At 39.6% G+C, this 16065-nt stretch overlaps 1 protein-coding gene across 10 annotated transcripts in view; it reads left to right on the plus strand.

Moving 5' to 3' along the window:
• The window catches only part of FNBP1 (formin binding protein 1), a 139974-nt gene that overhangs the window by 100417 nt on the left and 23492 nt on the right, over positions 1 to 16065 (plus strand). For 3 of the 10 annotated variants that reach the window (XM_082655766.1, XM_082655763.1, XM_082655765.1), the window contains exons 7-11: positions 5384 to 5512; positions 6811 to 6957; positions 8906 to 9103; positions 10052 to 10234; positions 15789 to 15803. In XM_082655766.1, the coding sequence (XP_082511892.1) occupies positions 5384 to 5512; positions 6811 to 6957; positions 8906 to 9103; positions 10052 to 10234; positions 15789 to 15803 (672 nt within the window). The remainder of the gene's footprint in view (positions 1 to 5383; positions 5513 to 6810; positions 6958 to 8905; positions 9104 to 10051; positions 10235 to 15788; positions 15804 to 16065) is intronic. The other 7 variants (XM_082655767.1, XM_082655768.1, XM_082655772.1 and 4 more) reach the window with 5 other exon arrangements.

The following is a 16065-nucleotide window of genomic DNA, read 5'->3' on the forward strand; positions in this document are numbered from 1 at the left end:
AGAAGTCTGAGGTCATGTTCAAAAATTAATACATCTCGGGCTTCCCAGGTGGCGCAGTGGTTGAGAGTCCGCCTGCCGATGCAGGGGATGCGGGTTCGTGCCCCGGTCCGGGAGGATCCCACGTACCACAGAGTGGCTGGGCCCGTGAGCCATGGCCGCTGAGCCTGCGCGTCCGGAGCCTGTGCTCCGCGACGGGAGAGGCCACAACAGTGAGAGGCCCGCGTACCGCAAAAAAAAAAAATAATAATAATACATCTCATTATGTATTTAACAATAAATATATAAATAGAACCAGTCCGCATTTGGTCATTTTGTTAAAAGGTCAAAAGCTATAAGCAGCCCTGATAAAAGATGTGAGGGTATAACCTAGTAAGTATAACCCTATTCCCCGTGTGAAAGTAAACACATTCCTTAGTATAGCTCATTCTCTCTGTTTATGACAATTGAGACTCAGCCAGCGGTGTTTTCTTCTTAATATTTGAAATATTAAGGAAAAAGTAATAGCGAATTGAACAGGAAATAGCTACACAGTTTGGCCATGCTCATCATCTAAATTTAACTAACTAAATGGATTTTAGTATTTTTGTCTTTAAACCTGTGAGGATTTAGAAGCATTGGGCTGCAGCTCAGTTTCTAAAATCTTGTTTTCTTTATTTAGAAACTGTAACTCTGACCTTTTAGGCAGCACAGCTTTATTTCCATAGGATGTTGAGTTAGAGGTGTTAAGAATTACTAAGCAGTGAAGTAGCGCTTAAGCAATACATACTTAGGCCTATTTGGATTTATCTGGGGAGAGTCCCAAGGATTTGTCAAAGAAATTCTAAAATTTAAGTTCAGTCTTTCTGATTGACAGTGAAACTGGTGTAGTTCTTATTTAAAGATGTCTGTCAATTACAGCCTCAGGCAGTTGTGGTCATTCTGGACTTTTTTAGAATGTTATCTCTAAATTCTGTAACTCTTGAGTCATTAAAAAAAAAAAAAACCCTCTGACCTTCTCTCTGCCCTACAGTAATATTGCTATAAGATGCAGTATCTTTTATTCTTAGAATGAGAACATGAATGAAAAGAAATAGCTAATGGTCTGGCTGACAGTAGAAATACTATACCTCTTTAAGATAATAGTTGCTATTTTCAGATGGACTTAAAAAGGGAGGAGAAGTGATGCTTCTAATCTTCATGTAGCCTTAGTCATTAGGAGATACACTCTCGAAAATATCTAGTTACTTAGCGGTTACTCCAAATAAGTTTTTGAAAATACTTTTAAAGATATTTTTAAAAACATATTTGTAGTAATGAGTAACTGACTCAGCACTAGTTTTAGAGAGAGACTCTTGAAGTTCCATCGCAAAATAAACACAGCAGCTTAGGAAACAAAAATAGATTTCCACAGTAAATCTTGGTCAGAACAATGGCACATTCCTGGGCCTGGATTCAACAGTGGGTATTAATTCAAAGCAGCTGGATGCTGGGATTGAGAGTAAGATAGTCCCGTCTTCCTGCGGTGGCCTTGCAGAATCTGATGTGCGACAATATTTTGCTGCTTTTAAATGTTGCTTTATCCTTTTAGTGAGTCAGAGAGAATCTGCAGAGGTACAGAGGCTTTTGCAACCTCAGGTCCAAACTTTTCCTTTCAAGAAAACTCCCAGAGAGATCATGCTTCCTTTACAAAAGGTAGACCCATTCCCTCTGGAGTCTGTTTTCTTCTACTCAGCTCACTTTCCAGGCTGGATTTTATCCATGTTCTTCCTTATCTCAGTTTCTTCCATAGTTTACTGGTCACCTAGTTACATTTCAGGAATGCATTGTGCAGGGCACTGTGAAACTATTATGAATTAATATTAATTATGAATTAATTATTAATAGTTTAATTATTATGAATTAATATTAAACTATTATGAATTTATATTAATAAAAGCAATTATAGAGCCAAAGCAAAAACATGATTAGAGATTCTGGGGAGTTCAGAGGTTAGAGGATGACGACCACTTCCAGTCAGATGGTGCTGGGGTACCTCTGGCAGGCTCACCTCCAGTTCTCATGAGTAAAACATTCCATGGTCGTTATGAGGGCTTGACTGTCAGGAAACATTAATCTGCTTATGTGGGCTGTGTGTGTGTGTGTGTGTGTGTGTATACACACATAAGTGCATATTTAATGATGACATTCTGATCTCTGTTTCAGAACTAAGCTATTTTAAGTTTTCACCAAATTAGACTCATTTCTGCAAAATAAATAAGGAGACTGTTCATCTTGCTACTCTCCTTACAAAAGAGATGACGGAACCTCCCTCCCCTGGGATTTTTCTGAGACTTGTTTTCTGAGGAAGTTTTGTAAATGAAAGAGAGAATTTTTTAGAAGTGGGAGGTTACCTGGGAATTTCCTTGTATGTTATTTTTTTTTCCCCCATCGTCATAATAGAATGAGAAATGATAAAATTCTAGGTAATTGAAAGAGTTAAAAGGATTTTTGAGTTGGTTGCATCAGGGGAACAGATGGAGTGCACGTAGGTGGGGAAGCTACTATTAAAGTGGAGGAGGGTTACTGTGTGTTGGAAAGGCATGGATTTTGCGGGGTAGCTGGGGACTCAACATGCTGGGGACTAGCTTACGTATCTGCTAGTGAACACAGTAAAGCGGAAGCCAAAGCGTATGGTCAGGAAGGGAGTTAACAGTCCGCTGACAAAGAGGAAGAATGCGGCAGCTGAACTAACTGAGGGGAGGTGAGAAGTTGGTAAATTGGTTTTGAGGTACCTAAAGGTCTTAAGAAACTAAGAAGCCTCAGGTAATAAGGAAATCAGTTTGGAAATATTAATATTGTTCCCTGCATTTGGGAAGTGTTTACGTATGAACAGAGAAGAAAATAAAGGAAGCAGCTCTGAATGACCACCTCGGGCTTTCACGGATACACAGATGAGCGAAGCATATCAAGGAAGTGAAATCAGGTTAAGCCTTCAGGTCACAGAGGCAGGAAACCAACGAAGGACATGGCGGTGCGAAGAAACCGATCTGGTACCAGTGATCAGACAGAGAGTGGGACAAACGACTCCAGCCTTTCTTCTTCGTGTTGGCATTTGAACGGTTCTTTGTTTTTTCTTTTTCTTTTTTTAAGCAGTTAGGTTCAGTGAAACAAGACAAAACAACAAACAAAAGTTGCCTTGGGTATGTTGGAACAAGGCCCTTTTCCTGTTGAGTTCTTGGTTCAGTGTGGTAAGTTTGCCCAGTATACAGGCCAAGCCATCTCTTCATCTGGCAGGGGGTAGTTGTTGCCCTGCACGGATCTCAGATTGTCTTAGAGATTCATGAGATTGTATTTATCAAGGCGCCTCCAAGGTGCTGGAGGAATCTGAGGAGCTGTTACCAGCATAACAATCTCTGCTATTTGTGGAGGACTTTCGACTTTACAGACATTCTTGTTTGAACTTTCAAATCGATTCTGCAACTTGCCGCTAAGAGCCCCTTTCTTGCCTGTGTGTAATTAGCCAAAAAGTGAATGAGAAGAGAGAAACAAATGTATGAGTTCTATTATTATTTAGGAGAAAAGCAATGCAGTAAAACACAAAATAGCACGCGCGCGCGCGCACACACACACACACATAAAAAGCACAAAGAGAGCACCGTACTTACTGCTTCTTTAAAGTATATTCTGAAAATAAACATAGTGGAGAGTTTTAGAAAGGTCCCTTTAGATCACTGGTTCGTGTACCTTTTTTAAAAATATTTATTTATTTATTTTTAGCTGCTTTGGGTCTTCACTGCTGTGCACAGGCTTTCTCTAGTTGCGGCGAGCGGGGGCTACTCTTCATTGCGGTGCGTGGGCTTCTCATTGCTGCGGGCTTCTCTTGTTGCAGAGCACGGGCTCTAGGCACGCGGGCTTCAGTAGTCGTGGCTCATGGGCTTAGTTGCTGCGCAATATGTGGGATCTTCCTGGACCAGGGATCACACTCATGTCCCCTGCATTGGCAGGCGGATTCTCAACCACTGCATCACCAGGGAAGCCCCCGATATGACTTTTTAATTCATGAACTCCGTTGAGAATTGGATTAAAAAATTTATAGATCGCCTGTCCCCTCCTCAGGATATAAAAAATATGATCAGCAGTTCCCATAAGGGAACCTAAATCTAGGTAACATAAATGTGCGAATTGGGCCAAGTGCAGACAATAAAGAATGTTGGCACATGTGTCAAACTAGAAAGTAATACCAAGTTAAGACAATAGAGAATGTTGGTGTTTGTGAAAAATTAGGGTGCACATCCTTGCCTAAAGTAAATTCAAATTCTAAATAATCTCTTTCTCCTTTTTCTTTTTTTTTAAATTGAATTGCAGTTGATTTATAATATTATGTTAGTTTCAGGTGTACAGCATAGTGATTCAGTATTTTTGCAGACTATACTCCACTATAGGTTATTACAAGATAATGGCCATAATTCCCTGTGCTATACAGTATATCCTTGTTGCTTATCTGTTATAAATATAGTAGTTGGTATCGTTAATCCTATACCCCAAATTTGTCCCTTTCCCCTTTGGTAACCACAAGTTTGTTTTCCAGCTGTGAGTCTGATATTCATTTGTACTATTTTTTTTAGATTCCACGTGTAAGTGATCTCATACAGTATTTGTCTTTCTCCGTCTGGCTTATTTCACTAAGCATAATATTTTCTAGGGTCATCCATGTTGCCACAAATGTCAGTATTTCATTCTTTTTTATATCTTAGTAATATTCCATTGTGTGTGTGTGTGTGTGTGTGTGTGTGTGTGTGTGTGTGTGTGTATCACATCTTCCTAATCCAGTCATCTGTTGATAGACACCTGGGTTGCTTCCATGTCTTGGCTATTGTAAATAGTGCTGCTATGAACATTGGGGTGCATGTATCTTTTCGAATTAATGTTTTCATTTTTTTTCTGGATATATACCCAAGAGTAGAATTGCTGGATCATATGGTAGTTTTATTTTTAGTTTTTTGAGGAACCTCTATATTGTTTTCCATAGGGGCTGCACCAATTTCCACCAATAGTGTACAAGCGTTCACTTTTCTCTACATCCTAACCAACATTTGTTATTTGTAGACTTTTTCCTGATAGCCATTTTGACAGGTGCGAGGTGATATTTCACTGTTGTTTTGACTTACATTTCTGTAATAATGAGTGATGTCGAGCATCTTTTCATGTGCCTGTTGGCCATCTATGTGTCTTCTTTGGAGTAATGTCTTTTCAGGTCTTCTGCCCATTTTTGGATTGGATTGTTTAAACAATTTCTTTTTAAAACAGCATCTGCTAAATACAACAAATGGGAGGTAAATTTGATCCCCCAGTTCCTCCAGTTTGCAATCCTAGGTTTTTACTTATTATGTGTAAACATGGGGGTATTCTCATTTTTTGCCCTAAGGCACGACAACAAGCTCAAATGCGTCACCAAATGGCAGAGGACAGCAAAGCAGATTACTCATCAATTCTTCAGAAATTCAACCACGAGCAGCATGAATATTACCATACTCATATTCCCAATATCTTTCAGGTAAGGAGTTCAGATCTCTCAGATTTGCTTTGCTTAGAAAAATGTTGCCTTGGAATCATGATTTCTGGGCTTATATTCTAAGTATTTCTATAATTCTAAGTTTCCTCTAATTCAAATCATTTTTTAAAACATTCAGATCAAGCACTGACTGACATTAAGATGAAATATAACATGAATCTCAAGATTAATCAATAGCCTTTGCAAACTTCCTTGGCTTGCCCCTGCGGCCATTCTTGGTCAGTCTTAGAACTGTGATTCTCAGATGAACACTCTTTTTGCTAAAAGGACCATCCTGGTTACAAAAATTCCAACTTAACCTTTAGGAATCTAAGCAGCATTGAGACAGGTGTAGGATTTGAATAGATGACAGTTCTTTCCTTTGGATTGTTTTTCTTTTGGCTACTTTAGGTTGTCAAAAATCGTATGAGAAAAGATACATACATTCCCACTCTGGGAATTTTTTACAACTTAAAGTCCAACTGTAGAAAAAATAATAAATGTTTGTGTCATAGCGTCTACATAGCAGATAAGAACCTCCAGCTTGTAGAAGGCAGGTATACTAGTTAATGTAAGTCTGTGTTGGGTCAAGGCAGTTAACCAAATACCATGCTTTTGGTAGAGGACAAAGCAGTGCCTCAAAGATGGAGGAGATGTTTAAACTCTAATACCAAATGGTGCTAATAGTAAAGCTACTTGAGTTTCGGGTTCTTACTGAAATTGGAATGGAATTGGGTAAAGTGTACATTTAGGCAGCCCGGCAATTCGTAAAATAGGTGTCCAGCTGGCTAAGGTAGAGGCACAAGAAATTTACGGTTGCTGTAACTCTAACCTTTTTATAGGCCTATTTCCCGCCTAGAGAATTTTTTACAGGTAACAGTGCTGCCAAAAAACAACTTCCGTAAGTAACAGTGGACCAAACTGGGGCTTCCTTGGTGGCGTAGTGGTTAAGAATCTGCCTGCCAATGCAGGGGACACGGGTTCGAGCCCTGCTCTGGGAAGATCCCACATGTCGCAGAGTAACTAAGCCCGAGTGCTACAACTACTGAGCCTGCACTCTAGAGCCCACGAGCCACAACTACTGAAGCCTGTGTGCCTAGAGCCCGTGCTCCACAACAAGAGAAGCCACTGCAATGAGAAGCCCGCGCATCACAACGAAGAGTAGCCCCCACTCGCCACAACTAGAGAAAGCCCGCGCGCAGCAACAAAGACCCAACGCAGCCAAAATTAAATTAATTAATTTTTTAAAAACCCAGAAAACAGTGGACCAAATTAATTTTATGCAAATTCTGATGTTTCAGAAAATACAAGAGATGGAGGAGAGGAGGATAGTGAGAATTGGAGAATCAGTGAAGACGTATGCAGAGCTGGATCGGCAGGTGATTCCAATCATCGGGAAGTGCTTGGATGGAATAGTAAAGGCAGCCGAGTCAATTGATCCGAAAAATGTAAGTACTGTAGTTTGGACTTAATTTATAACTAAGAGTTTGCGGTCCCATTATTTCCCTGCCCCTTTCCACAGTGACCATATTTAATCACCTGAAAGTAGTTGCTTTCAGTGGTCACAAATACTTTTCAACAGAAGCAGCACCATTTTAGAGTTTTTTAATTCAGCCTTCTGTGTTTTGGATTAGTATAGTCACTGGCACACTTAGGATTGTAGAGCTGAATCTGCTAGTATAGGTTTAGGTTCATATAACAATGGCAATAGTGTCTTAAGGTGGTTTATTTTTCCTTCCATGTAAAGATGTCTAGAGGCAAGAGGGTCCAACCATGGTATGGGCAGATGGTCTGCAAGTTCTCAGTGACCCAGGCATCTCCTAGTTCACAGCTTTTGATGATATGGCTTTCAAACTCAATGTGGCTTCTGTAGCTCCAACCATCACATCCAAATTCCAGAAAACATTATATAGAGAAGGGCCCATGCCATCTCTTTAAAGAGGCTTCCAAAAATTGCTCCCTGTACTTCTGTCTACATCTCAAGAGATCTCAGAGGTCAAAACTTAGGGGCCACCTCCTGCTGTACAAAAGACTGGGGAGTGAAGCCTTTTTGCTGGGTGGCCATGTGCCTGACTTAAAATCAGGGTTCTTGTTACTAAGAAGGAAGGGTGATTGGCTACTGCAAGACAATTGACGCCTATGGCACACCTACAAAATCAGTGTCAACTGAAATAGCTACGGCAAATTAAAATGTGGGCTCACTGTAGGAAGTTGAGATTTTTCCAAATTGTCTTCTCTAGTAGTTTTTTTTTTAAGATTTATTTATTTATTTATTTTGTATTTATTTTTGGCTGCATTGGGTCTTTGTTGCTGCACGTGGGCTTTCTCTAGTTGCGGCAAGCGGGGGCTACTCTTTATTGCAGTGCGTGGGCTTCTCATTGCGGCGGCTTTTCTTGTTGCAGAACACGGGCTCTAGGCACGTGGGCTCCGTAGTTGTGGCTCGCAGGCTCTAGAGCGCAGGCTCAGTAGTTGTGGTGCACGGGCTTAGTTGTTTCACGGCATGTGGGATCTTCCCGGACCAAGGCTCGAACCCATGTCCCCTGCCTTGGCAGGCGGATTCTTAGCCACTGCGCCACAAGGGAAGTCCCATCTAGTAGATTTTTTAAATCAGATGATCATTGAGTTAGAAAGTTATTACAAATCACATGTGCTTTTGTAACAGTTTAACTATACATCTATCTATCTATCTTTGGCACGATAGTTGCCATTTCTTTACACTTTGGTCTTCACCACCTGACCCCAAGAAGATTCTGAACTCAAAGTTCCTAGCAGGGTGCACACCACAGAGTAGGCAATCAGTTCACTGATTTATTCAGCAAACATTTATTGCACCATTATTACCGGACACCATCTAGGTACTAGGGACACAGTGGAGGAAAAACAGAAGGGAGCCTACATTCTAGTAGAGGAGAGACTGTGAACAAATATATACATAAAGAAAAATTATTCAATAAATTCATATCTTTGAACCACAATTAACCAAAGAAATCAGAGAGATTATCTACTCTTTGCTTTGACTTTGTGTATGCCAAATTGCTTTAAGACCTTCTGATGAGAACTGGTTTTTGTACTACTGTATTTTTCAAGGGAATCGCATAATAAATGGCCCAGTTTTTCTGCTTTTAGCAAAGTCATTCTTAATTAATATTTGTTTCTGTAAATGTAGAAAAATGGTTAATTATTAAAAGTATCTTCAAATCTCAGCTAGACATGTAGCTTTACAAATTATTCTTTCTAATGATAAAAATATTACTAGAAAAAAATATTACTAGAAAATCTATTATTAATCAATATAACTTATTTAGAATATCACCTGTATGAGGTCATCATAGTTCATTGTGTATAAGGTATTTGCATGCATCTGAACGTATTTGTGTGTGATGGGTGTAATTTCAGGATTCACAGCTGGCCATAGAAGCTTATAAGTCCGGTTTTGAGCCGCCTGGAGACATTGAATTTGAGGATTACACCCAGCCGATGAAGCGCACTGTGTCAGATAACAGCCTTTCGAATTCCAGAGGAGAAGGCAAATCAGAGCTCAAATTTGGTGGCAAATCCAAAGGAAAGTTATGGCCGTTCATCAAAAAAAATAAGGTACTGATGGCTGGACCCAGTGTGAAATGAGTGTTGCAAAGTGTGGAGACGTTCACTTTATCTTTTAGTCTTAAAGGAACGAAGATTTTAAGCTTGTTTCAGAATGCAAAAAAAAGAAAAAAAAAGCTAGTGTGCTATTTTATTTTAAGACAGTATCTCTCTTTGGTGATGGTACCTTGGCCATGGCCATGTGTCTTATTTCAGACGCGTTATCACCTGCACCGTGTCACCCACACTAACAGATTACTGACCTCTGGCTTTTGCATCATGCCTTTCACTCCTAAGTCTCCTAGATTGCTGGTTACCTGGGCTGGGAGAAAGGAAATTGTACAACATTTCTATAACCATGTATCAGCATATCTAACTGAAATTGTTCCCATGGGTTAATAACTTGGTTTCCAACTCATGTTAACATATGTATCCATGAACATTTTTCGTTTTCTTTTTATAGTGTGATACGTAAGTGCATGACAGCATTAACATAGGCATAAAGTATGATCAAGGCGATGTGACTGCTGTAACCTTAGAATAATTTAATATTTCAAGACTGTCTTTGCTGTTTCCACAACCTTAGCATTGAAGGACTTTCGTTTTCTCCCATCAAGCTGTGTTAGTTTAGGTGGTTTAGAAATATTTACCCTTCTGGCTTACACTGGTTTAGAGTAACTAACTAGAACGGTAGCTTGCATGTGGAAGTCTGCATGAGCTTCTTGTCAGACATTTCTTGCTATTCTTCTGTTGCTTTACTTACTAAAACTCCCACTTCCATCATATTCCCATTTAACGTATCCTTACGTATTTTCTTTTGGACCATGGCCTAAATATTTAATTGTTTGTGTTTGACTTGCTTTGGGTTTTCAAATATTATTTGATGCTTATTTTTGTTTTGTGTCTTATCTTCTTGTTTCTGATTTTTTACTCTGTCACTGCTCCGTCTCTTACACGTAGCTTATGTCCCTTTTAACATCCCCCCATCAGCCTCCCCCACCTCCCCCTGCCTCTGCCTCACCCTCTGCTGTTCCCAACGGCCCCCAGTCTCCCAAGCAGCAAAAGGAACCCCTCTCCCATCGCTTCAACGAGTTCATGACCTCCAAACCCAAAATCCACTGCTTCAGGAGTCTAAAGCGTGGGGTAAGTTCTGCTCTGGAATCCTGTCTCTCTTGTGCGCTTTGGTTGCATGTTTTGTTCTGCATAACTTATTTTGTTTGTGAATGACTCCATTGTGTTTTCCCATAACATAAAACAATAAGAACCTATGATTCATTATAGCCGGAAAGAAGAAGCGCCACAGAGAGGAAAGAAGGAAGGAAGCAGGAGGGGTGGGGGAGGGGTGGGGAGCCAGCCACCCCAGAGTTCTTTTTGTCTGTAGCACATTTTGGATGGACCTTTCTCCGTTTCCCTTTTGAAACATCTAAGTCATTAATATTTTACCTTGATTTTACCAAAAAAGGAAACTTAGATTTCGTTTCTAAAGCTAGCAACATTTGAGGCGTTGGAAATCACTGTATAGTCAGAAAATATTTGCTTAATAATTACTGAAACAATGTGTCGTGAGGGTACTTTTCTCTGAGCTATGCCTCAGGGTTTGAGGCGAAATGGTATATGGGTTACAGCGGTTTCTTTAGCTATTTTGGTGATGTACAAGGTGTTGATTAAATATCTGATAACAGACTGACTGCAAAAAGGCCTAATGCAGTATTTATCTTAAAGGGGGAAGTACTAGCGGCTCACATTTACTGAGTGCTTGTCGTTTGCCAGACTCTGTTCTATGCGCTCATTTACTTTTTTCAACCACCCTATGAACCTAGGTACTAAGAGTTTTTATTTTACTGATAAGAAAACTGGTGCATACAAAGATGGAGTTAGGAAGATACAGAGCCAGGATTTAAAGCCAGGGAGCCTGCTTATGATCTGAGATTCTGTGAGTCCATACTCAGGGAGAATCTGTTATACCATGATTGACTCATAAGTGGTTGTTATTCAGACTCAGGTTTGCCATCCTAACTAAGATCGCATGTGCTTAAGTCACAAGGTCTTATGGAATTGATCAGCCATCCAAAGTAGATACCAGTTCGGTTTTTTAGAAAAAGATTGGAACAAGGTCATTCCTAGCCTCCTGAATAAACCTAAATGGTCAGTCTAGTCTAAGCCATCCCCAGATATTCTTTATAATGAATAATGAGTAAACAGACATTAAGTGCATTAACATATCCAGTAAGGTTTTCTTTTGTCCTGTCCTGTGGGAGTTGAAATATAGTTGTAGTGGGATGTGTTCTTGTACAAATATAATTTTTACTTTTCCCTTCCTCTGTGTAAAAAAGTTGTAAATATAGTAGATAGCTACATTGTTACCTTTTAAAATAAGGGACAAAACCCTCATTTCTTTATATGCAGAGTTCCTTTAATAATGGAACCTCAAAGTTTTATGCAAAGAATGCAGTTGGTGGGATTATCCTGTTTTAAGGTTACCCAGCATATCCAGGTTAAGAATTCGAATTTAATTTCCTAAAGATTTCAAGAGAGACCTTGTTGGAGGGCAGAATATAGCTTCAAAAGTGGATGATGAATGGTGTTGAGTTCTATAATTAGGTCTCCATTATGCTGGCTTTTAGAATTCTCCATCCATCTCTGCTCCTTGCTCATCGAAGAATTTTCAACATATGACTGTGTCGCTATACTAGACTATAGACTATAAAATTTGACATTAACTGTAAATCAGTTACCCCATCTCTGCTGCTTCCAAAACCTTCACACAGCACTCACTTATTACATTTATAAAAATATCTCTGCATTGTCTCTTGGAATCTCATAATGAAGGATGTTGAATATTCATGACTGTTTACCATTTGTGTATGTATCTGTTCCACTCTTCTCTCAACATCACAGTCTGTTGGTTGCACATGGTTTCTGAATCATGTTTCATGGCGTTCTCTAAATGTTTAGGAAGAGACCAAGAATGTCAGTAATCAATAAGTGTAAGAAAAGATGGCTAGGAAAACATTAACACTTGAAAACAAAAACAGTGAAATGAGAAACAGGTTATTCTGATTAATTAAGGGAACCCTATCCCATTTTTTTAAAAAAAAATAATTAGCAAAAATAAATTTTATTTCTTACACCTCAAATCTGTGCTCAGCAAACTTCTATTTTTTAAAAAAAAATTTCCTAAATGGTGAGTGTGTTTTCAAGAATAACCACACACACACACACACACACACTAGAAGCATCAGTAAATAAATAGAAACATATTTTTGCTTCCCTCCTTTTTCGTTGGTCTGTTTTTAGGATCAGATTTGACGTACTTTTCTTCAGGAAGTAGCAGTGCAGAAAAAAAAAAAAGGAAAGGAAATACATCATAGAAGTAAATGAGGAAATTTTTAAAAATCTGAAGTTTGGGGAAATGAATGTGATTTTAAAGCAATTTCAAAACTGAAGGTACATGTTTAACAGGATCCGTGACTAAAATGCTGCAGTCCTTGCTATTTCATTTATTCTACTTTTTAACTTTAAGACTGTTGCACCGAAGATAGGAAAAGGATTCTCGGAGAATAACATCTGTTTCAGATCCCGATTTTAATCATTTGTTTCTATTATCGGAATGTATAAATCCTATGCAAACGTTTCTTCGCATAAATAATTTCGTTTCTGAAGAGCTAAGTAGGATAAATCTTTTTTGTTGTAAGTCATTCACATTTGTAAGCAAATGTCTCATTGAACATCTTTAAAGATTGGCATGCCACCATGATCAACCATTATTTCACCTTTACTGAAGTCAAAGAAAAATGACGCTAGATTGTGTGTTCTCAATTTGCAGCCTACAAAGTAACTTTATTGTCTTAACATTTCTTTTTCTGGTGTGAGCAAGGGGCTTCTAAATCTACAATATGGACATATTTTCCCCACGTTTTAGAGTTAATTGTACGGAAAAATACCATCATCGTTGATCAAAAGATTTTGAAAATCCCTACCGATTGTTTGTCAGATGTAACTATCTTCTGATTACTTTCATTTTATTGATTTTACCTTGTTCTCTTGCTGATTATTGGCAGACTCAGTCTCTCTGTTTTCACAAAGAACTCATGAAGAGGACGATAGGGAAACCCACGTATGCTTTTGAAGCTAGGGATTATGTTGTAAGTTAACCTGTGACGGCTAGGTCATACGGTCACGGCACAGGCACTAACCCCTGTGACAGCACCAAGACTGGGGACCCAGATGCTCTCTGACCCGGACACTGGGAAAAGCCTCACTGTATCGATCCAACCACACAGGCTTCTTCTTCCGGAAAAGTTACATGGAAAAAGGAACCAAACTATCAAACTTCCTAAAAATGTCAGTGAGCTGATCTTGTGTTTTTCCCCTTTTCATTGATTGGGATTGCCGTCTGAGCTGTTGTCACTGGGTATGATTTTACGGCAGAATTTCACCCCTAAAAGGCAGCTGGTCACGGGAGAATGACACTCTCGCGGACGGCAGCGTGTAGCACGCTTACCCACACCCACGTCTGAAACAGATGGATCCGTGGATCCGTAAGGGACAACCAAAAAAATCAGCGAAGCCTGAGCAAGGTCATAGAGCAGTGAAATGACTTTCCGTGGACCTTAAACCAGATCCTTATATATTCGTGTTCACTGTCCCCTTTCTTTGTACTTGAGGTTAGTACCTGTGACGGCCCAATAACACATGGATCCGCCAGCTCTGTGTGCCCTCATGTGTTATTGACACTCGTGGCTCCCCAGGCTCCGTAATTGTTGCCTGAAACTGACAGCTTTTTAGTTCTTCAGGTGTCTTGCAATGCACTTAATGCAACCTTTGAAAGTATTCTGTTGGCAGACGATTCAGTTTCTAATTTGAAATGATCTAACTGGCTGGCTTACAGCTTAAGACCAAACACCAGTTTATAATTGTTAAAAAGGATCCCATATACTGGGATGGTGCTTCTTGTAGATTATCCATCACTGTCCACTTCAGAAAAGTGAATTTGTCTGAGAATTCGATATTGCCTCTCTCTATTGGGATTTGTTCTCAATCCTAATGACTTGCTTTTATTATGAAGTGGTTATATTCCTATGCTCTTAGTTTTGATGTCAGAATTCTGTTTTTGGAATGCTTAAGAAAGAATATATTACTTTAAGCAATGGAAGTAGCCCATAGAAAGCAGATAGAGTGCCGAGTTCAAATCAGCGACATTTCCACAGTAACGTCTGAGAAACATTTGTATATGGTCGTATGCTTCGCAGGGAAGATATTTGCAAAGTTTTCTGCTGTGCACCATAAGTGTTGTCTGTAAAGAACTCAAATTGTGATGAACAGATCTGTGCTAAAGTTTACAGGAGGGGCTCAAGGCATTCATGTAGGTTGCCTACGTGAGAGCGGTCATGAATATGACTGTACCTGTTTCCCCCAGAGTTTTGTCTTGCTACTTCTTTCCTTAAAAGTCTTTTTCCCCGTAGGGACAATTTCTTTAAAAGCTTAATTAATGCTTGTTCACAAAGAAGTATCAACTTTGAGTTAATCTGAAGAGTAAGATTTTTTAAATCTAGTTAAGGAATTTTTAACACCCTCTCCCCTCCCAATTTCAAATCAAAGGACACTGTCTTTGGTACTTTGTCTCTGACATATTTTTGGATCCTACTACCAATTGCCTAAACTTTAGGGTTGATAACAGCTAAGTACGTGTGCACCGAGCTCTCAAAATACTGCTTTATAGCCAAAAAGCATGTTTCACCTGTTTCTGAAGAACCAATGTTTCTTTTCCTAATTTTGAGATGCCTTTTAATCTGGTTTTGGATCCAGTAATTAGTATAGTTTTGCCAGTCTCCGGGCCTAGCAGAATTGCAGCTGCTGTGTCCTGATAATGAACAGGAAATCCATAGCAAGGAGTAAGTACACCTCAGTAGTTGAGACAGTTGGCTATCTATTTACTAAAGGTAACTTGTAAGAGCAGCAGCTTCTGTTAACTCCCCAGATGCTATAGAACCCCTGTGGGTAGGGCTCTGAGTTCGATAGAAAGCCCCAGAAGACACCTTCTGCAGAGCAAGAGGTGCATGCAGTCCACAGGTGGGAGAGAGCATCATGCTTCCACCTCCAGCCAGGCGCTGAAAGGCTCCCTGGAGGTTGGTTCTTAGAGCATCTTCCAGTCCTGTGTTCCCGTTTACCAGTTTGAGACTTTGCCTTAATACCTTTAGGAAATGCCACTGTTCGTATTTATTAGATCTCCTTAAGATAAAAATATTACTGGGATGTTGTGGAACTAATTGCTTTCCCAACGCTTTTAGTCTGTGTGGAACTTTCCATGGGAAATTTGGTGAACAAAAGGCTATGTGATTATTTCCATCTTTTATAATCATGCTATTTCACCGACCGCAAATTTATATTGGTTTATACTCAGGCTGATGTGACCAATCCAGAACAGTAAACGGAAACCCTCCTTTTCTATCTTTATACTTTGCTCTGGCAACGTGGCAGCTAAAGAAAGCTTTTGGTCGATCAGCCCCTCTTGGGAACTTTGGCACAGAACCGCTGCAAATCATTTTCACGAAGCGCCAGGTGAATTGATGTATGTTAATTCAGTGTAATGGACAAGTTCCTCTTCTTCTCATGTGTTGTTGTTTCTCTCTCTCTCTCTCTCTCTCTCTCTCGCTCTCTTTTTTTTCCCTGTTACCCCTTCAATTTTTACACGAAGCTTTCTCTCAAGCTGGTAAGCACAATTCCTCCATGCATGTCCTGAATCTAATCAGGTTTTTTGGTGTATGTTTTGTGGGTGCCGTGCCATTGTGCAACAAATCTTCAGAGTCAACTGTTGATTTGTGTTTCTCTTGTGTGTGCTTTTGTTGGTGTTTCTTTATTAGACCTCTGGAATACAAAGGTCCAGAGTCTAACAGAGGTGACTGTAATCTTTTCAAGTTGCTAAGAAAATTAACGCTTAACTCATGATTTGGTTTTCTTTACCACTGGAGTCT

This window comes from Grampus griseus (genome assembly GCF_964374135.1).
Source record: "Grampus griseus genome assembly, chromosome: 6".
Taxonomy (NCBI): domain Eukaryota; kingdom Metazoa; phylum Chordata; class Mammalia; order Artiodactyla; family Delphinidae; genus Grampus; species Grampus griseus.